We start from the raw sequence: 20,971 nt of genomic DNA, 5'->3' as shown, positions 1-20,971 counted from the left end.
TACAACCAGATTATTAGTTTTTTTTATATTCAGTATTAATAGCGGTTAAATGAGTAACGCTGTGCTATACATTAGGTGTCTAGATAGTCACGTTGAATGTGTTAAATTTGAATTCAAATTTCAATGATATAAAATCATTGTGTACCAACTTATAATATAACTATAAGTATATTCTATGATATTACAGTTTAACTATAAGGCATTATAGTACTTCTTGTTATATTCTGTGGTTCTACAGCCAATTAAATTAAATGTTGCCAAGAAAATTACATTTAAAAATGTAATTATTTGCACAAAACAAAATACTACACTAACGAAAAATATTTTTAAATTAAAATAAAATAACTAAAACCATTATTCTAACAGTAATGTGTAACTACATCCCAATTTGAATTTAAAATGTATGTATAATAAAAACTACTGTGTAGGTATATATATTTTAGATTATGAACCATTTATGAGAATCCTTGTTTTAAATTTTTATTCATTTGCTATAAAAATTGTACATTTTACAGTTTTTCTAACCCCAAAATAATTAGAAAATTTTAAAAATATTTTAATTAATTTGAACATAAAATGTATATAAAAATAAAATTGTGAATATGGATTTTTAATAATGCTCAACTGCTATTATTACAAATTATGAGAACTTTATATTACATTTTTAATCATTTTAACTCAGCAAAATAAAAAAAATATTGACATTTGTAGAAAAAAAAAACTTTTGTGTTTGAGTTGTTAAAACTAGGTGAAAATAATGTGTTGGACAAGTTTCTTTTCATAGATTTAGGCATGCGCTGCGAAGCCATGATATCGTTTTTCTGAGGTTTATTCATACAGATGACAGTATTATGAAGTAAAATTGATATGATTGCGGTTTAATTAAGAAGATAACAGCAAACTGTTTGTTTTCTTTCTCTAACTCAGACTGAACATATTATTCAAAACACATGTACGCAGGATTATTATTTCTGTTTTTAAATATTATCCAGAATAGTATTTAGACAAATTGATATGTCATTCCTTCAAAATAATTATTCTCTATCTTTTTGTAATTTTTGTAATGGGGGATTTTACTCTAAGATTACTTAAAAACAAAAAACAATGATTCTGTGTAAATGCGTTTTGTCTATGTTGAGCGTGGGCCATAGAAAGAAAATTAATAGTTCACTAACATCCTCTATATGACTAATGATTATTTCAGAAGATAACGGAGAGTAGACAATTGCGATGTATGTGTTTTCACATTAAACGTTGTGACTGAACAGTTACTAAAAAAAATTGATTTTTTTGAAAACTGATTTAATATCAAGGGAAAAGGAGATAAGGATACAAAGGGTAGGGAACAGTCAACTCAACTCTTATTTTGATGCAGTTTAACGCCTTTTGCAACTAAATATGTTATGAATTTTGAATTTTAAAATAATGAGTTTTGTGATTTTGTCAAAATTTGATATGTATATAAAAAGGAGTTGTGATCATCGTTTATCGATCATAAAGCATTCTCATTGACTTATAAATATTTTACTTCAAGTACATAAAAAAAAAAAACTAGTTAAACATTTTATATGTAAAATCTTTGAACAGCCAAAAATAACTAATATTTTTTGATAATTATAATAATACTAGTAACAAATTGAATTTGCCAAAAACTAGTCTCACATAAAAATGATCTATTTCCCCCAATTTTATTGATAGTATCGAGAATTTTTATTCTTTGATTCATCTTATTTATTTATTAGTTTAAATGCCAAATTGACATTGGCTATGATTAAGTACATACAAAGACCCAGGAGATAGAAAAATAGTACATTTATATTAACACTTAACTTAAAAATTGTTATAAACAGAATTGTTCAAGCTTACATAAATTACAGATATGATGATATCACATTATATATTATTAAACCTATTATGCAAATGCCAAATACATAAATAAAACAATCTAATTAATAGTATTTTACATTAATAAATTAATAACTATTACATTCTTCCTCTACCTCTATTCATACAAGGATTGCCTTTTCTTATTCCTATAGGTATTTTACATTTAGGTGGAGGAGACTTGGGTCTAAGGACCTCAATACGATCAGTACAACCGGTAGTTAATTGGCCATTATTGAAATATCCATTATACATTTCTGTGTTGAAATTAGAATTAGTCAATTCAGGCCCTAAAGTCAGCCATCCTGGACGTATAGTACTGTCACGACCAAACAAATGTAATCTAAGGGATAAACAACATTATAACAAGTAAATAATATGACTAACAGTTACAAGAAAATTAAAACCACAATAATTTTCAAATTAGATTTAGATTTATTAATTGGATAAAATACCTTCTTTTTCCTAGGCAAAAATGTTCAATTATATGAAATATTTCAACTGGTTTTTCTATTGAACCGTGTTCATTCTCTTCACTAATAATCAAATCAATATCAATATTAGCGTGAATATAGTCACCATCTGTAGATCGACGAACTGTTCCTTTGATACCCATCAAGCAATGTTCCTATAATTTATAAAATTAGTTATAATATCTATAATAACATTTAAGAATAATTATTATTTTCATAATAGTCAACCTTAGTGCGTTGAAAAACAGCATTTGGTTCTAGATTTTTTGAATGTCCAGGATTTTTAGAATTTGTTCGAATCCAACAAATATCTTCACAGCGTCTAAAACCCCATCGACGTAAACAATCGCGGCCTTTATCTAAACCATCAGATGAGCCACACCAGAGAAAAATAAAACTACGATTAGCAGCTAATTCACCCAACTCTAGGTCCATTATCTATTTAAATTAAAAAAACAAATAATTATTATGTTAAAGTATGTTAATATGCAGCGAAATAAGATATACTTAATAATGAAGCTTTACAGGGTTTGATTTGGGGAGGACGTGGGAGGACAGAGTACATTTGATTTTTTATTAGATACTTTTCTAGTCAGAATCCTATATTATTAATGGCTTAGTGGGTAGGAAGACAAACCTGTTTCCAATTCCATAATTTTGTATTGGTTACACCCAAGGTTCGTTGATATTCTTCAAGTGGAGGCTCTACAAGTATGACATCAAATTTAATATTTAATGATTTTAAATCATACGTGCTAAGTTCACATTTCAGGAACATTGGAGGAGTAGCAGTTTGTTGTATAAGTTCATCCTATTAAAAATTCAAAGTATGCACAACAATTATTTTTTAGAAAATGTACAAAATAATGTTTAATTTCAAGATTACGCTATAGAGAATAATGTGGCTGTGGTACATGCTATTTGAAAACCTATAAGTATTAATTTCTGACATAAATAACAAATGTAATAAATTTCTATTAAATCATCTTATTAGTTTTTTTTAAGTTAAAGTTATCTATATGTACATATATTAATACCTTTAGACGAATTAATTCCCTTAGCTTAGGATATTCTTCAAATCTGTCAGTTAGGCCGACATCTCTAATAAAATTTTGTGGGCGTTGACCAGTATCAACAAAATGTTGGCAATAATCATTGTGTGGATTAGATGATTGTGTACCTTTGAGAAATGTTGATGAATCATTGTATGTATGTTCTGGACTCTTTGGTTGGGCATTATATTTATTTACTACTTTACGAACAGAACTCGTTGGAGTTCCCTCCCTATGAATATTCAATGCTCGCCGTAATTGATGAACATCAGAAAATCCCAACTGTGAATAACAGTTTCAATAAAAGTACATCAAGTATACATTTTTCGTCTATAGTTTACCGTTTTGGCTAATAACTTTTTCCTTCTTTTAGATTGTTCTTTTAACATTTTCAATATTTCACTCATGATTGACAAATCTGTTTCGAACTGAAGGAAAAATAAATGAAATAATTATGTCATCAATAAATAATAAGACTTATTGAAAAAAAGTAAAACTAATACAATTATTAAAGTTTTAAAATACTTCAAACATGAAATTAATTATATTATTCTACTATTCTCCAATCCCGGTTTCGAGATTCAACTGATTCAAGAATATTAGAAAGCAGATAAGGAATTAAAAGATAAGAGATTACATATTATTATAATAATCAAGATGTTTACAATTATTTATTTTGTTATATAATTTTTATTTATCACATGCCTACAACTGCATAAAATTACCAGCAGCAGCCAGCAGCAGGCTGCTGCTACTTCCTTTACGTCCATTGGTTTACCGTTTATCGTGAAGTTATTTAGATAATTGCCAACCTAATTCTAAGTTAACAGTTTCAAATATTACTTAAAATTATATCCCAAAGTAATTAACTAATAAATTGTAAATGCTTGCATCAGACATCAAGTCGTTTTCGTTAAACAAATATTATTCATATTCTCAACGAGATAAAAATAATTTCGTTATTATTAATTTATCCAATACAAAATTGAAATTTTGATAAGTATATATCACGTGTTTATCACGAACGCACTGTAATTTTTTTTTTTTATTAATAAATAAACAAAATACAATTTTACTCTTGCTTAAAACTACCAATTTTTTGCACTATTTTAAGTACCCGACTAATAATTAAATAAGATTTCAATTAAAAAATTTTTTTCAACCCGATTTTGAGTGTTTGAATTATTAATCTGTTCCTTTTAGTTTTTTTTGTTTGTTTTATAAAATTTACCGAAATGAACGGCGAATGCAAGCTGGATTATCGCGAAGCGGACATCACCCATGCCGAGAGGATGAAAGAAGAAGCGAATGTTCATTTCTCCGCCAAGCGTTATGCAGATGCCATCGATTTCTATTCTAAAGCAATTGCGATGTGTGAAAGTTCATCGACGAAACCTCACAATTTCGCGGCATACTATGCAAACCGTAGCTTTGCTCATTCCAAAACCGAAGCATACGGATACGCCTTGGCCGATGCGACCAAAGCTATACAGCTCGATCCCAAATACTTGAAGGGATACTATCGTCGTGCAACAGCATATATGTCTCTCGGCAAGTTTAAGGAAGCTCTGAAAGACTACGAGGTGGTTGTGAAGGCGTTGCCCAACGACAAGGATGCCAAGGGAAAATACACTGAATGCAACAAATTGGTCAAACGGTTGGCCTTTGAAAAAGCTATATCTGTAGAAGATACCAAAAGCGTTTCCGAACAAATAGACATTGAATCAATGAATATCGAAAGTGATTATACCGGACCGTGCTTAGATGACGGTAAAGTTACACTCGAGTTCATGAAAGAACTCATTAAGACCTATCGAGAACAGGGTAAGTTGCATAAAAAACATGCTTACAAGATACTGTTGGATGTTAAAAAATATTTAGAAAAACAACCAACTCTTGTTCACATACATATTAAGCCTGATGAGAAATTTACTGTATGTGGCGATATTCATGGCCAGTACTACGATTTGTTGAACATATTTGAATTAAACGGTTTACCGTCAGAAACAAATCCTTATTTATTTAATGGAGACTTTGTCGACCGAGGATCATTTTCGGTTGAATGTATTTTCACGTTGTTTGGATTCAAGCTTCTCTTTCCTGATAAATTCTTTATGTCTCGTGGTAACCATGAAAGTGTTACTATGAATAGAATGTATGGATTTGAAGGCGAGGTTAAGTCTAAATATTCAGTTGAAATGGCTAACCTTTTCACGGAAGTTTACAACTGGCTTCCACTTGCCCACTGCATCAACAGACGTGTTCTTGTTATGCACGGAGGATTGTTTTCCAAAGATAATGTTACATTAAAGGATATTGAAAATATTTACCGAAATAGGCAACCACCAGAAGAAGGCCTGATGTGTGACATGTTATGGTCAGATCCTCAAGATGCTCCAGGACGTTCTCCAAGTAAACGTGGTGTTGGAGTACAATTTGGACCAGATGTTACCAAAACATTTGTTGAACTCAACAACTTAGATTATATTATCCGTAGCCACGAGGTCAAAGCTAACGGTTATGAAGAAGCACATGATTCCAAGTGTATTACTGTGTTTTCTGCTCCAAATTATTGTGATACAATGGGTAATAAAGGAGCATTTATCACACTTGAGGGACACTGTCTTAAGCCAAAGTTTACGACATATACTGCTGTATCTCATCCACCTGTGAAACCTTTAATGTATGCAAACTCCTTAGTAAACTTACTCTGTTAGCCAAATGAAACTTTTTGTAATTTATATATACAAGTTATTCTTGTTGATTTGTTTGCCTTACTCAAAATAAAGTACATTTTTGTAATTATTTATATTTTTAATCAAAAGATATTTAAGTAGGTTTAAAAATACATAATTATAAGAATTTTTTTTATTGTTGACGCACGACTGAACGGCTTCGATTTGGGATATTTGGTATTTTATAAAATCGCCGCAAAATGGCAGTCAGTCTGAATCCGTCTCGGAAAGTTGAAGATCTTCATCTAAAATACGCCCTGGATCAACTAGACGACCTTTAAAGCCTAAAGTAAGAGATAAGTGTAAATAAGAAATTTTATATAAACATTAAATAAATTTAAATACCATTAGTGTTTGGAGAATTAAAAATGGGTGTAGGGAGTTTTTCTATAGTTTTTTGAGAAACAGGAGGAGGAGGTGTTGTTGAGTCATCACTGTCACTATCTGATGAACTACTTGATCCAGAATCACTAGATGATTCGCTAAGTTCTAAACTTCTAGCTGCAGGGACCAAATCATCATAGGACTGTAAATTAAAAATTATTAATTATTTATAAAATATCCTATATTTTAAGATACCAAACAACAATTTAATAAAATATATTTTAATACTTAAATGTTGTATAATGTATCTAATTCATAAAAATAGATATATATATATATCATTTTGAGAACTTTATGTACATTAGTAATTTTATATTTAATTTCAAATACTTAAAAAGTAAACAGATACAAATGCATTTAAAAATATATATTTCAAAATATAAAATGTAAAAAATGTTTTCCAATTTTGTTTAAAAAAAATATGTTTTATAAAGAAATATAAATATAAAATATATATATAAATTAAATGTAGTTTTTCCTATTAGTTTTGGATAGAACTCGGCAATAAAGGTAAAAAAAATATGTTTTATCTTAAATATTTAAAAAAAACCTAATTTTTGTAATCCATTAAAAATTTATATGTTCTATACCTAAATAAATTTCATGTTATAATTTTGACATTAAGTCCTCGTTGAAAAATAATATATTAGCTAAATAAAAAAAAAATATAATAATAAGCAATATTTACATAACACATAATAATCAGGTGTAGCAATTTAAAAAATGGGATTACTGGTTAAAAAGAATCCGAATAATTGTGTTATAGTTTGTGGTATAGTAATTATTTTACAATATATATAATGGTTGAAAATTATAGCATAATATTTTAGACTTATCAAAGATTAAATTTCAAATGTTAAATTAACAAATTCTAGTTTAAATTGATAATTCTGATTGAATAATACAAATTAAGATATAAATGAAATGAATATATGAATGATACCATGTCACATACAGAGTAATATAAAAGGTTTAGTGAGTGATAGGAGGAAGTGAAAGATGCCAAAAATGTAGGTATCCTAGTACATTAAAGAAAATGTTTGCATTTCTGTGCTAAGTCTCTTCTTCCGTATTCGTCAAATTTAACATCTTGTGAATTTCATATATTCTCAAAAGTAAAGCATAGATTACAGAAATCCTTTTGAGTTTGTACAAAAAATGAAAACAAAAGCGGTGGATCCACTTAAAGCCTTAACATTTTTTTTTTAATTTGAAGCATTGCTTAAAAATTATAAAAGCCATAAGTAGTATCGACATAAAATAGTTATGTACAACTACAAAAATATATAGAAGTAGAATAAATAGATCATAATTGAATTATAAAAATATAAAAATCAACTAAATTAAATACAGAAATCTTATTTTTAAATAGCCACACCTTTTATGATTTAAATTGTTAAAAGTGCTGTAAATTGTATGTAGGACTTAGCAAATACAAACAAAATGTATTGTTGATTATTTTAACATGGTTTTGGAAGAGATAACTTTTATAGTTAGCATTTAACAGAGTATAGCATCAAAATAGTCAAAAAAACAATATTAGTTTAGTAATTGAAAATTCACTATGATATTTAAGTTCAAGAGGGAATAAATACCAATTACCAAGTTTAAAATAAGTAATCCTTTGTGATAAAAACATAGCATTTCTACATGTCATATGAGAGTATAAGATAAACCAGTAACATGTATCTAATTTATAAATATTTAAAATTTTTTTTGGACTATTATGTATTAATTATACACAATGAAATTAACTAATTTTATGAATACCAAAAAATGTATAACAATTAATTAAATAATATTTGAATAACATTGTTTACGAGGATGTCAGGACACTATTTGCTTTCTCTCTTATTCTTGTGTCATTTGACTAATTTTTGTCTAGTTGAACTAATCTTAATATGATGTTGGCTTTAATATTAAACTGAATTGGCCTGTTATCAAATTTTAGCATTATCTGGGTTTATAATTTATATGTTAATATTTTTAACAATATTTCAATCATTTCTGTAATATGTAAGTATTTTATGTGATACTCGCATGTGTTGTCTTCATCTTTCAAATGTATAAAATAACAAACTTTACGCTCAACAGATCATATTTAACTCTGCAGGTTTAGAATATAGAATGAATTCACCTCTTATACGTTTTTAAGGTAAGATTATTACCTAGTCAATCTTTAAGAATCTTTATCATGTTTTAATTTTAATTTGAGTTATGAGTATTTTAAGTAAGATGCATGAATAATTTACAATTTTAAAATACTCATAATTCGGATTCAAATTAAAATATAATAAAAAGGCTACGAGATTGACTAGATAATCATCTTACTCTTTTAAATTTTATAAGAGGTGAATTCCTCTAAATTCTTAACTAACGGAGCTAAATTTGATTTAATGAGCATACAATTTACAATGTTCAACTTGTAAGAGGAAGACAATACATGCTGGTAACACGTCCTCTGAATTTACTTTAATAAGAAAATCAACAGAATATAATATTTAGTTAACGTAAATTGTCTATTGTACATGGATCTTATAGAAAACAAATAGTACATAGACAAATTTTAATAATACCTGTATGATTTATTTAAAAATAATAAGGTCTTAAAAAATGGAGAAAATATTCCGTTAAAATGTTTTTTTATGCATATTTATAGTATTGTTAAAGTATAATCATCCACTGCATTAATTTTAAATGCAAAAATGTAATAAAAACTTACTTCTGTTTTAATATCTGTCTTAATGTCTGTTTTGATATCAGATAACGAAAAACTGGGATGTGCTTGGGAATCAAACCCAGTCATTGAGCAATCATCATCATTTAGTAATGGAAGACTGGAAGACATTGGAGATTCCGACCTTTAATAAAGAAAATTCAATTTTATATGAGAACAATCACATTTTTTTTTAACAACCATAAAAACTAAATAATACAAAGAATATTGTATAAGTTACTAATATTATAATAATATATATCATAACTCATAGTTACATGAAAAATTGCGGTGATTTATTCACATGTTGAGCATTATTTGGTGGTGACAAATTAGCCACTTTAGGTGACTGAGAAGCTTTTTTGGGAGATTTTTTAACTTGTTTTTTTTGTTGTATTTTGCCTTTCAATCGTTTATCTACAGTAGCTGTCCTATTTTTTTCGGATAAAACTGGGCTAATCTGTACTATAGGTTTTTGTAGTTTCTCAACTGCATTTCTAAAATTTTGTATATATATTCATATCATTAATTATTTAAGCTTTAATAAATTATAGCTAATATTTACCTAGTAGATTTGAGTTGTACATTAGTAGTGAGTTTTTCTAATGTTATTTCTCCAGTCGTATGGTCTATAATGAGAACACATTCTTTTGTGTAATCCTTGTGTGACCCTTTATATACTGTGTGTGCTGTACCAGCACCATCAAAGTTGGGTAATGTAACTGTGACTTCACGATTTGCCGAACTTATATCAACACTAGCTGGTTTGTTTATATCTACACTTGCAGGTTTAAAATCATCTGAAAATGAGATATTTGAATAATGTGAGATGAGTTCATACATTTAAACAAAAATTTTAATTTAAAAATCTCCAGATGTAATGATATACACATTTAAGAAACTTGTTTTTGATCAGTATTTTTATCAATGAATTATTATAAAATAATCATTTTTAAAATCATAAACATTGTAGTGCACATAACAATGAATATTCATTACAATCTGATCCATACGCATTGAGTATGAATCCAGTTTTTATAATAATTTTCTGGCTTAACCATTAGTTTTGTCGGGAAGCTTTAATTAGTCTTAGTTACAGATATGATATTTTAAGCATACTACAAATGTATTCGAGTTTGGGATTTAACAAAATCAAAAGCAAACGGAATCACAGTTAATCCCGTGTAGGTGAGAAATAATTACCTATTAATCAGTATTGACTATTGTTGGAGTTAATCAATTAAACATTTTTTTAAATTTACTTACATCGTAACGTATGGAATCCAGGACCTTTCCCAGAAAACGTCGAGCCGAGCTTAAGTTCAGCTGGCTCGCTGCCGAATGATTCCAGTGAGTCGAATAATTCATCGTCCATTAGATACGTGTCGTTTACAAGCGAAAGAGTCGAAATGATGAACAATTCACTATATCAGTTCAGTGAATAATATTCTACAATCTCCATTCACCGAATATGACATTAGTCGTTCAACGAAATTGCCTAAACGTTTCACGACAATACGGAACGGACATGGTGCTATTGATAACATAAGTGCGGTCGTATCGATACGTCCGTTATCCGGGTAACGTTGCGGCACGCGAGGAACGGAGAGTATCAGTAACATTTGACGTAGAAATTAATACGCGACAGCATTCATGCAGCCTGCTGCAGCAGCTGCTTGAGCCTGCTGCTGCGGCTGCAGCACTCCGAATGGTTAGATAACCGTTATCAGACACGAAATGGTCTCGGATATAACGTTTATTTTTTATTTGCCATTTGCCAGCTTTCTATACAAGATACAACCTCCATTCCACAACTATTATCATAGAACAATAAATTATAAAATTACGTCGTATAGGCATGGTTAGAGGGTGTGGAGAGGTTGACCACGAAATGTAATATAACAGGCGGTGTGCAGAGAGTATTTTTCTTTTAGCAATAGCATAACTAGCACTGTCAAAGTGGATGCTTATGGAACTAAATATTTGTTAATATGTGACGTATAAAAAAAATGTAGCAAAAATGCAGTTTCTTAAGTTGATGGAGCTACCTTGTCGACTAATTGTTGTGTCCAGTCATCTATAATATCTGTGATCTATTCTTTAATATTCATAGATAATAAATAAATATTTAATATATATATATATATATATATATATATTTATTAATTTATTATCTATGGGAGAGGTCGGGTTAGCCGAGACGAGTGGTGACATGTCAAAATAACAATATTTGATAACGTGGATATGAAAAAGATAATGATAACTGATAAGCCATATTTCTAACATAATATTTTCATTACTTCGATCACGACAATCATCGACTATCGTATTAGAGAGAGTCCACCTGAATATTTTATTAAAGATGTTCAAAAGACTAAAAGGATCGATTGGAAAAAACGATGAACCGAAAACTCCAAATTCTTTACCACAAGTAAGGCCATAGTATTAAAAAAAATCTGTTTTAATTTTATTATTTTATTAATGATTTAGAATCGCCCAAATTGGAGTAGTTTTTCTACAATATCTCCACTGAATTCAGAAATGGAAGATTCTCAATTTTGTATCAATGATGACATTGAAGGTATCTAATTTACAAAAAAATCAATCAAACGTTTCAAAATATTTTTTATGGTTTTAATTTATAGAAACGCCTAAGAATTCACCAGCCCGAGTTGTCGTCAGTGAAAGCACAACTGTTGATCTCGGTAAATTCAGTCAATCTTCCTCATCACTAGTGAATGATCATCTTTCACTTCATGTAAGTTGGTATTTGAAACTATTTATTATGATAGCCATATGCAATTAATAAAGTTTTATTTTAGACCGATTTTGAATCAGCAAGTGAAATAGATGATAGTGTAAGTGTTGTGTCTGAGTATGCAAATGAAATTACAAAAGAAAATTTATATGCTGCTTATAAAAAACTTTACGGTCGTTACCATAAACATAAATTTAAGTATACAGAATTAGCGGATAAATTCAAACAAACAGTTACCATACATGATAAAGACAAAGTAATTCATATTAAGATATGTAAATGTATTTTTTGTTTCATAATTTTATCTCTTGATCTATTTTCAGATTACTATGACAAAGGCTCAAGATAAACTACTTCAAAGGATTGCAGAGCTTAAAGAACAGTGTACTTTAGAACAAGCTGCCAAGGCCCATATGGAAGATGCATTAAGAAATGATATAGAAGAAAGAGATCATATTATATCTACTCTTAATACCAAAGTAAAATTTTAGTATCTTTTGTTAAGAATATTAAGAGCTTAAACAGTAAATGACTATTTAGAATGTTTCATTAATTCTAACATATGGTTGTGAAGGTTTATTTGACTTTCCATAGGTATAGGATGTTTTGTGAATATATTCAAATATAATTCAGTGATATTTGTCAAGCAGATATTCAAATAGTATATTCTTCAATAATATTTTATTTTATAAACAAGACTTGGAAGTTTTAGCATGAAAAAATGTATTGCTAAGCGATTTTATATACACTTAAAAACATCAAAATATTCAAAGTTAGTGTCAGAAAAAAAAAACACATGTTTCTAAATTTTTTTTTAAACTGTTATAAATCATTAGTCATTAGTGCATTATCATATTTTTTTGGTATATTGTATATATTATAGGGGTGGTAAACCTTTTTTGGGGTCTAGTGCCAAATTTTTGCAATCAGGATTTGAAAATTTTTCATGTGCTCCATGTTTGTATACATTAAATAGAACATAATAAATATAGTAACATAATCAATTTTACATAGGCATATTATAATTTTTTAAATGTATATAATTTGTATCTTTGAATTTTTTATAAGCAACATTATATGAATATCATAATTTTTCGTGTGTCATTGAAATTTGACAAATGTGCCACTTTTCTCCAACCCTGGTGGTATACACTCATTGATGTAAGTAGGGACCTCATGAAAAAAATGATTATCTTCAAGATATGAAAGGCTTTGTTCCATACATTTTTTTAAATTTAAATTCTATAAATATGTTTATTACCTATCATTAATTTATCATAATATGCCTAAAATTAGCAATATGGCTATTTTAAATTGTAGATATCCCATAATAATCTAAAAAAATGTTTGTATGTGACATAAGTGAATTTTTAAATAAAATGTTTTACCACGTTTTAACAATTACTCTAAAATTATGCAAATTTATATGTAAATTAATTGCTTGTAAATTAAATTTGGTTAGAAATATGTATTTAAGACTTAAAATAGGGGTTTTAATAAATATTCACTTAATAAGTCTAGATATAACGTTTTATAATTGTTCGGTATTTACTATGTTTTAGATCGATTTGTTAAGAAAAAACAGTTCTGATGAGTGTGAATCATCTTCTAATATATCTGTTGATTTATTGGTACATATATATCTATATATTTTTTTTTTCATTAATAATAAATAAAAATTACAAAACTAAATGTGATAAACATTTAGGCTAAATGTGAACGATTAAATGATGAATTGTCTTTAACAAAATCAGAGTGTGCATCACTACAAAACCAAATTGAGTTATTAAAAAAAAGTGAAGAGAGCACTTTGTTAAGTTTAGCAGAAAATAAAATGGCAATCCATAAAGAACTTGAAACCAAAGAAGACCAAATAAAAAAATTAGAGAAAACCATAAATGGACTGCAAATGGAAAATCAAATATTATTAAAAGGTTAGTTATAAACTAGAAACAACTTGTGTTAACTAAAATGTAAATGAATCTAACAATGCTTTCAACATTTTATAAATTTAATTTATTTTAAATTCCAGAAAAAGCTAGTCATTTGTCTACAAATTCATATCAGGTATAGAAAAATGATTCTCTTCCTATTAATTACATAATATACATTATTTTATCAAATTTAATTTTAATTCATTATTATGTATTATTTCATGGTTAGATAAATTTGAACCAGAATGTTCAAGAAGAAATAACTAAGCAACTTAATGAGCTAGAAGGTGAAATGTCTTCAGCATTCGAGTTTAAAGAAAATGAAGTAAAAGAGCTGAAAAATCAATTAAAAGCTTTGGAACACCGTTGTGAAGTACAAGAGCAAAAAAATATTTCGATGGGGGAAGTTCTAAAGAATAAAGAAAACAATTATAAATCAATTATTTCTAGTTTAGAACAGAGTTTAAATGATGATAAGATTTCAGCCTCAAAGAAAATCGATACATTTTTAAAAGAAATTGGTGAAAAATCCCAAGTAATTAAAAATTTAACAGTTAAACTGAAGGAAATGGAAAAACTTAAACAAGATTATGAAAAAAATATAAATGAAATACATGATTTAAAAAATCAAATACTTCAATCTAAAAAACTAGTCAAAGAAAATGAATTAATTCGTGTAGATGAACAGAATAGATGTATAGAAGAATTAAAACTAAAATCAGAAGAAATTTCTCATTTAAAAGATAAATTAAAATTATTACAACATACTTTTAAAGAAAATGAAAAAAAAAACTTAGATTTTCAAACTCATATTGATGAAATTAATTTAAAGAATAAAAACCTTACAGAATCTGAAGAAGAATTAAAGATGACAATTTTAAATTATAAAAAATCAAATGATGAATTACAAGATACTATTAAATTGTTGCAAAAAGAAAAGGAAATTGTTATCGATACAATGAAAACGAAAATGGAGGAAAATCAATTAGAAATTCAGAAGTTAAATAATTTAAATAAAGAAATTTTATGTCAACTAAATCAAGATAAATTAACTAAAATTTCTGAAGAACGCAGTATTGAGTCAGTAATTAAAGATTACAATCTCCTTACTGAAGAAAATGCTTATTTAAAAAAAGAACGACAAAAAATGCTTCAGACCTTCCAAGATATGCTAAAAAAAATTAAAATTGACTTTGTCAATCTTAAGTCATTTGCAGAAGAGCAATTAACAGAGTGTTCATTGACATTTGTTAAACATATAAAACATTTGAAAGCCGAGTTCTCATCTAAAATTAAATTGTACCAAAATAATATGACTGAAATGAAAAGAAAGTTAAAAGTAATTCAAAATGAATATTTGACATTAAAATCTGAGTGTGTTCAAAGTCTAGATAGTTTTAAAATTGAAATTGACAAATATAATGAAGGTGTACTGCTTCTGATATCTCAAAATAGTAATGAACTAGAAAAAAGTAAATTAGATTTTCATAGACTTCAAGAAGAAATTGAAAGTAAGTATGAAATATATTTACTTATTGAAAACTTTCATAGTTTCAATGGTTACTTTGATTTAAAAATTATATATATTTACAATTTATATACACAATAAGTAAATAGGTTGATATTTGTATGCTAGATGTGGCAACTATGAGGGAGGAAGGGTCCTTCGACACTACTCCAATTTACAAACATAGGATTTAAAGTTGTTATATAGATAATTTAATAGATCATTAGCTATTTACATTTAGGATGAGTTGTCTGGTACTGTGAGAAATGAGAGTTTGAAAATGAGGGGCTTTTAATATTTCAGACACAATATTTCAAATTCTCTTTTTGATAATAAAAATAGTAAAATATCTGTCATTAAATTTGTTCTTGCAAATAATATTTTTCTTATTTATATTTTTGAAACATTTAACATTGCATTAAATAGTCATAGCTATGAAAATATCTGACATATATTAATATTATCATTTGGTATGAAAATCAACTGTTACCAATTAAATATAGTGCTATAATTCACAAAAGAAATATAAGCCTTAGAATTAATGTTAATAGTAACTCGTTTTTTATCTGTATTGGTAGTACCTGTTTATTAATATTATTCTTAATTATTTAGACTATAAAAAGAGTGAACACCGCTCAGTTACAGCAGAAGTGAAGGAAACTATACAGGAGTTACAAGAATGCATAGAAGTACAAAAAAAAACATATACAAATCTGCAGGATGAGTATTCTAATTATCAAGTGGTTAGTGATAATAGTTTGATAATTTGTTCTAATTTTAATTATTATTTATTAAAAACTACTTAGTAACTATTTTTCAAATAAGTGTATTTCTTAGAGCGAAAAAAAGAAATGGACAGATAAGCTAATAGAAACTGAAAATAAGTGGTTGGAGAAAATGGACAACTACAAAAAAATGATGGATACAGAGCACAGAGAAGAAATAGAAGCTTTAACTAATGAATGGACTAATGAACAAAAAGTTAATAAAATTATTGATTTTTTTGATTTTTATATATTTTTTTTTTTTTGATTTTTTGTTTCGTTTTATTTATTTGCAGCATAATGCACTTCGGTTAATGACTGCTGATAGTAAAAATGAAGAGGTGCTTTTTCCTTTACTTTCTTTATTTTTTCGTTTTTTGTTTCAAACATTTAAAATGTGTTAAATGATATATTTAAGATATTATTTTATGTTGTTAGACTCTTGAAAAAATGATTCAAGATGTTGAGACCACTTCCCAAAGAGAAGAAGCTCTTCAACGTCAAATAACTAAACTCAATAAAGAACTCTCTGAATTAAAAAAAATGTACAGGTAATTTAATAAATGTTTTGTATTTATTCATGCTATATACTATAATTCTATTTTACCCAATAGAAATGAAATTCATAATAAACATAGAAATAATGAAGGAGACGATGATGATAATGATGATAATAATAAAGATGGATGTGAAATGGAATATTTAAGAAATATTTTATACGAGTATATGATGGGAAAACAACCTATGGTAAGAGATACAATTTAAATTTTAAATATACCTTTTACCTAAAAATTAATTTCTAATTTTGTTAAACCTAACCAAATTTTGTTTTTAATTTTAAGTAGTGAGGAACTGATTTCATAAAAAGATTACCAATAAAATAAAATAAATGACTGGCATCAAAAATTTATGGCAATGGTATCCTCTCAATAGTTAACAGATACTTTTTTATAAATTAGCGATATGCTTTTAAATTTTAATATAATATTCAAGTTTTAGCATGTTCCTAACCTTAATAATTTCTGAATATAGGGGTCCACATTCATGTTTACACATATTATACGCTCAATTTATACGCACATTTTCAGTTACATTAATTAAATTTATCCTTGCCACTCTGATAATAGTGTGTTTCCCTCACAAGTATTGTGTGTTTGAAATTATTCAATGCAAACTAATAACACATGTGAAATGGTATAAAATTGCCTATAAGTAAAAACTATACCTATAATGAATTTTTATTATTAAGGTGGAAACATTGCCTATAATAATATTCCTAATAATTAATGTTTTATGTACAGTGATAATTTAATAGTCAGATCTTTTAACTATTATAATCAAGCATAAGCAATTGCTATTAAGATAAAAATAAATATTGTTAAATTACTATAGGTAATTTATTTTATAGCATCCATTTCACATACTTAGTTTTTAAATAACCCTTCTTTAAAATATCTATTTTGGATGAAATATTCATAGGTTTGAGATTTTTTATAACATTTTCAAGCCTTGAAATCGTTAGCACACATGGGAGTTGGAAAAAGGTTAGGTAAACTTAGGACTCTTAGTTTTTCCAAATACCTTATTTATATCAAAAATTGGATATAAGTTCTGGTTTTAATAACTTATGTGCATATGCCATAAATGTATGGAATAATAAGACCTAGATTTTATTAACATATACTACATTTTAAAAAATTATGAATTTTTTTCATTTTTTTTTTTTTTGTATAATGCTACAGGTATTGGCTAAAGTATTAGCTGCTATAGTGAAATTTGACTCTAACCAGTTGAATACAATACTACAGAAAGAAGAACAAAAAGTTTCTTTGGTAAATATATGATTTTATTAATTTTAATATTTTATGAAAAAAAAAAATGAATAAATATGTTTTCTTAAGTTAAAAACCCTAGGACTGTGATATTAACTGTCGAGAAGCAAAGTGTAATTATTATAATATATCATCTCAACAGTTCTTTCTTCACAAAACTATCATCATTCCATACATAATTCTTCAAAAGCAATTTTTTTCATAGTGCAATTATTTTATAGTAATTTAAATTTTTGATTTGTATTATATTTCTTGTAATCCTGTTTTGTTACTAAAATAGGTAATTATATTATGTTATTATTAACATATTATTTATTATATGTTTGGTCATCTAAATATTATATTCATGGGTAAAACTATGGATTAGTTAAGTTAGGTTAAACCTGGTCACATGTCCTGGTAGAACCTTACACAATTTACAGAGGTGTATAAATATAACAACATTTATAATAATAAAAAAATTAATATATATGTACACAATTTTCACCTAATGAGTGGTAATTACATACTAAGTAATGTGTACTACAAGCTCTGTCACAAAAAATACTGAAAGTAACAAAGAATGATTTTTTTTGTGCAAAAGACAATTTTGATATATTTTTGTGTAATAACAAAATATCTAGTTTTACCTATGATTATATTATTTATTTCGTTATTTATTTTTAATCTACAAATAATTATTGTATGAATATGAATTAGTAATTATTTAAAAATATTAAATATTATTTATGGTTGTTCATATTCATTATCTTATAATTTAAAAATGTTATCAAGAAGAACATTTTATTTTATAATTTTTGGTTTATTGGCTTTAAAAAAAACCACTTGTACCTTAAATGTTGTAGTATAATAAAATTCAACATATTTAAAAAATCAAGAAATTAATTTATAAAAGTCACATCCACTGTGATGTGTGCATAATATGTATTCACTATGATATATTTTAATAGTTGAAATTCCATAACTTTGTGTATTTTTGAACCAATTTTCGATTTTTAAATAGTATTCCTTATTTTAACAGATTTTATGATTTACAATAGTAAAAATGTTATAGTTTATTAGCTTAAATATTTAAATAAAAATTTGTTTGTTTTTTAAATATATAAAAAAAATAATAGGGATATGCATATAAGATAATAAAATATTTGTTCTGTAAAAAAAGAATCATTTTTATAAGATACAATAGAAGCCGCTTATTAGGAACACGGATAATTGAGACGATTGCGTTATTGAAACAAATTGTCCCGGGATGGACCGGCCTTATATTATACCATATATACGCTTGTATAAACTAATCGCTAATTAGAAACAATCGGTTAATTGACACATTTCACCTTAGTCCCAAAGTGTTCCTAATAAGCGCCTTTTACTATAATTTAAAAATATTTTTAAATAATGAAAGTATTATATGTTTACTTTTGAATGTTTTACACTTGGTACACAAATTGATAAAAATATTTTCTAATATTTGAATATAATTTAAATGTTATGTTATTAATGATAATATTTATTTTATTTTAGTAAGTATTGATGACTGACAAACGTAAGGTAAATACTAAATATTTAAAAAAATTATTTACATTGAATTTGGCTGTTACTTGCAAACTTCAGTTAAAAGATTCTAATCATGTGAGATCATACCAGTAAACACCACAAGTCCACAAATACCTACTATTTAAAAATTATATGCTACATGTTTATACAAACATTTTACTATTCTAAAAAAATCAATGTTAAGAACTTCTGGATATGTTTAAATTGAGTTTTGGACAAGTAGTTTATAAGTTAAATGTATTTAAACTTTGAAGTATTGATATTAGAATGGTTCTATGATTTTTGTTGTTGGTCCACTGTTTTGCCTATCTGAACATCAAATACTAACTTCAACTAATTAATTTCATGTCCAAAGTATAATTTTTATATATCAAAATGTTCTGGTTAAGAATATGAAATAAAATATTGATGATGTCATTCTAAAGAGTAAATAACTCAAAAAACTTACTAACAAACTTACAAACAACTTAAAAAATTGTTAAAAACATACCTTTTTCAAAGATGATTTGTTGAGATCTAAAACTAGGTAATGGAAAAATTGTTTTAAAAATGTTCATAATGATGAGTGTTTTAGTTACTTTAAATGAATTGCATAGTATCATAGACTTATAATTAGAGGTCGGATTTTTATGATTTTACATATTTGTTTCTAGTTTATGCAGTTAAGTGGGAGTGAGAAATCTTTACGATTCATGAAAAACAGAATTCATAGGAAAAAATTTATTCTGCATAAAATAGCATATTTTATGGGTTAGAGAATATTTAACACGTTAGAGAATATTTGAGAATATTTTTGTAATGTCGGCATATAATGAATATATTTTACGTATATCAGCACTTTGATAGGTATAATGTTCACTAAATAATTCTGTTTATAAATAATTAATTTCTGGATTTTAATAAAAATTTATCTCCAGGTATTCCTTATCGATGACGATAGCACGTAAATTATTTCGTTAGCTAAAATAAATTTAAACTGAATTTTTTTAATATTAAAAGAATATTTTGCATATTAAAGGACATAAAACATCATATATCTGGTATTTTAAAAGAATATATTGCCTAATTTATGCGACATAAAAACATCATATTTTAAGGATTTTAAGAGAATATAAATCCGACCTCTACTTATAATATATAAACCTATGTCTGGTATGTCTACTTCTAAACCATTGTGGTGTAGGCTAAAATACTTTACACTTCACATGTAGGAAAATGTTATACAATTTTGATCTTTTGTTAATAAAATATAAAGTAATTTATTTGCTTTACTTTATTTAAAAATAAAAGTAATAAGTAATATAATTACAATTTATTATATAAATATATCATATTAGGTAATTTTTTAAATTTAAACTTAATGATTTTGATTTACAAT

At 26.6% G+C, this 20,971-nt stretch overlaps 4 protein-coding genes across 7 annotated transcripts; 2 read left to right on the top strand and 2 right to left on the bottom strand.

The window, feature by feature from the left end:
- Positions 1 to 1,797: 1,797 nt before the first annotated feature.
- Positions 1,798 to 4,069, bottom strand: Mettl14 (methyltransferase like 14). The gene is made up of 6 exons (XM_015524170.2): positions 3,751 to 4,069; positions 3,395 to 3,691; positions 2,995 to 3,168; positions 2,586 to 2,795; positions 2,340 to 2,512; positions 1,798 to 2,227 (listed from the first exon to the last, which is right to left on the bottom strand). The coding sequence occupies exons 1-6, from the start codon at positions 3,814 to 3,816 to the stop codon at positions 1,984 to 1,986; spliced, it is 1,164 nt and encodes a 387-aa protein (XP_015379656.1). The 5' UTR covers positions 3,817 to 4,069; the 3' UTR covers positions 1,798 to 1,983.
- Positions 4,070 to 4,461: 392 nt separating this feature from the next.
- Positions 4,462 to 6,211, top strand: PpD3 (protein phosphatase D3). The gene has a single exon (XM_015524202.2). It carries the CDS (start codon positions 4,645 to 4,647, stop codon positions 6,124 to 6,126), a length of 1,482 nt encoding a protein of 493 aa, XP_015379688.1. The 5' UTR covers positions 4,462 to 4,644; the 3' UTR covers positions 6,127 to 6,211.
- On the bottom strand, positions 6,203 to 10,887 carry Eaf (ELL-associated factor). Its single transcript, XM_015524203.2, has 6 exons — positions 10,511 to 10,887; positions 9,810 to 10,044; positions 9,523 to 9,741; positions 9,251 to 9,389; positions 6,490 to 6,670; positions 6,203 to 6,428 (listed from the first exon to the last, which is right to left on the bottom strand). Exons 1-6 carry the CDS (start codon positions 10,617 to 10,619, stop codon positions 6,352 to 6,354), a joined length of 960 nt encoding a protein of 319 aa, XP_015379689.1. The 5' UTR covers positions 10,620 to 10,887; the 3' UTR covers positions 6,203 to 6,351.
- A 209-nt stretch (positions 10,888 to 11,096) lies between these two features.
- Positions 11,097 to 19,872, top strand: LOC107173578 (uncharacterized). 4 transcript variants are annotated; one of them, XM_089227457.1, is made up of 16 exons: positions 11,119 to 11,675; positions 11,735 to 11,825; positions 11,890 to 12,002; positions 12,067 to 12,258; positions 12,326 to 12,481; positions 13,565 to 13,633; positions 13,711 to 13,936; positions 14,035 to 14,069; positions 14,166 to 15,447; positions 16,056 to 16,186; positions 16,281 to 16,424; positions 16,504 to 16,548; positions 16,646 to 16,758; positions 16,822 to 16,954; positions 17,950 to 18,039; positions 19,561 to 19,872. In XM_089227457.1, the coding sequence occupies exons 1-16, from the start codon at positions 11,607 to 11,609 to the stop codon at positions 19,561 to 19,563; spliced, it is 2,892 nt and encodes a 963-aa protein (XP_089083583.1). In that variant the 5' UTR covers positions 11,119 to 11,606; the 3' UTR covers positions 19,564 to 19,872. The 4 variants fall into 4 exon arrangements, with proteins under 4 accessions (XP_089083585.1, XP_089083583.1, XP_089083584.1 ...); XM_015524164.2 differs by lacking the exon at positions 19,561 to 19,872 and adding an exon at positions 18,109 to 19,533 and having other exon boundaries at positions 11,125 to 11,675; XM_089227458.1 differs by lacking the exons at positions 16,504 to 16,548; positions 19,561 to 19,872 and adding an exon at positions 18,109 to 19,533.
- Positions 19,873 to 20,971: the final 1,099 nt, after the last annotated feature.

This window comes from Diuraphis noxia, unplaced genomic scaffold (assembly GCF_037042655.1).
Source record: "Diuraphis noxia isolate RWA-SAM2 unplaced genomic scaffold, SU_Dnox_SAM2 contig0004, whole genome shotgun sequence".
Lineage (NCBI taxonomy): Eukaryota > Metazoa > Arthropoda > Insecta > Hemiptera > Aphididae > Diuraphis > Diuraphis noxia.
This window is presented reverse-complemented; position numbering and strand designations above follow the sequence as displayed.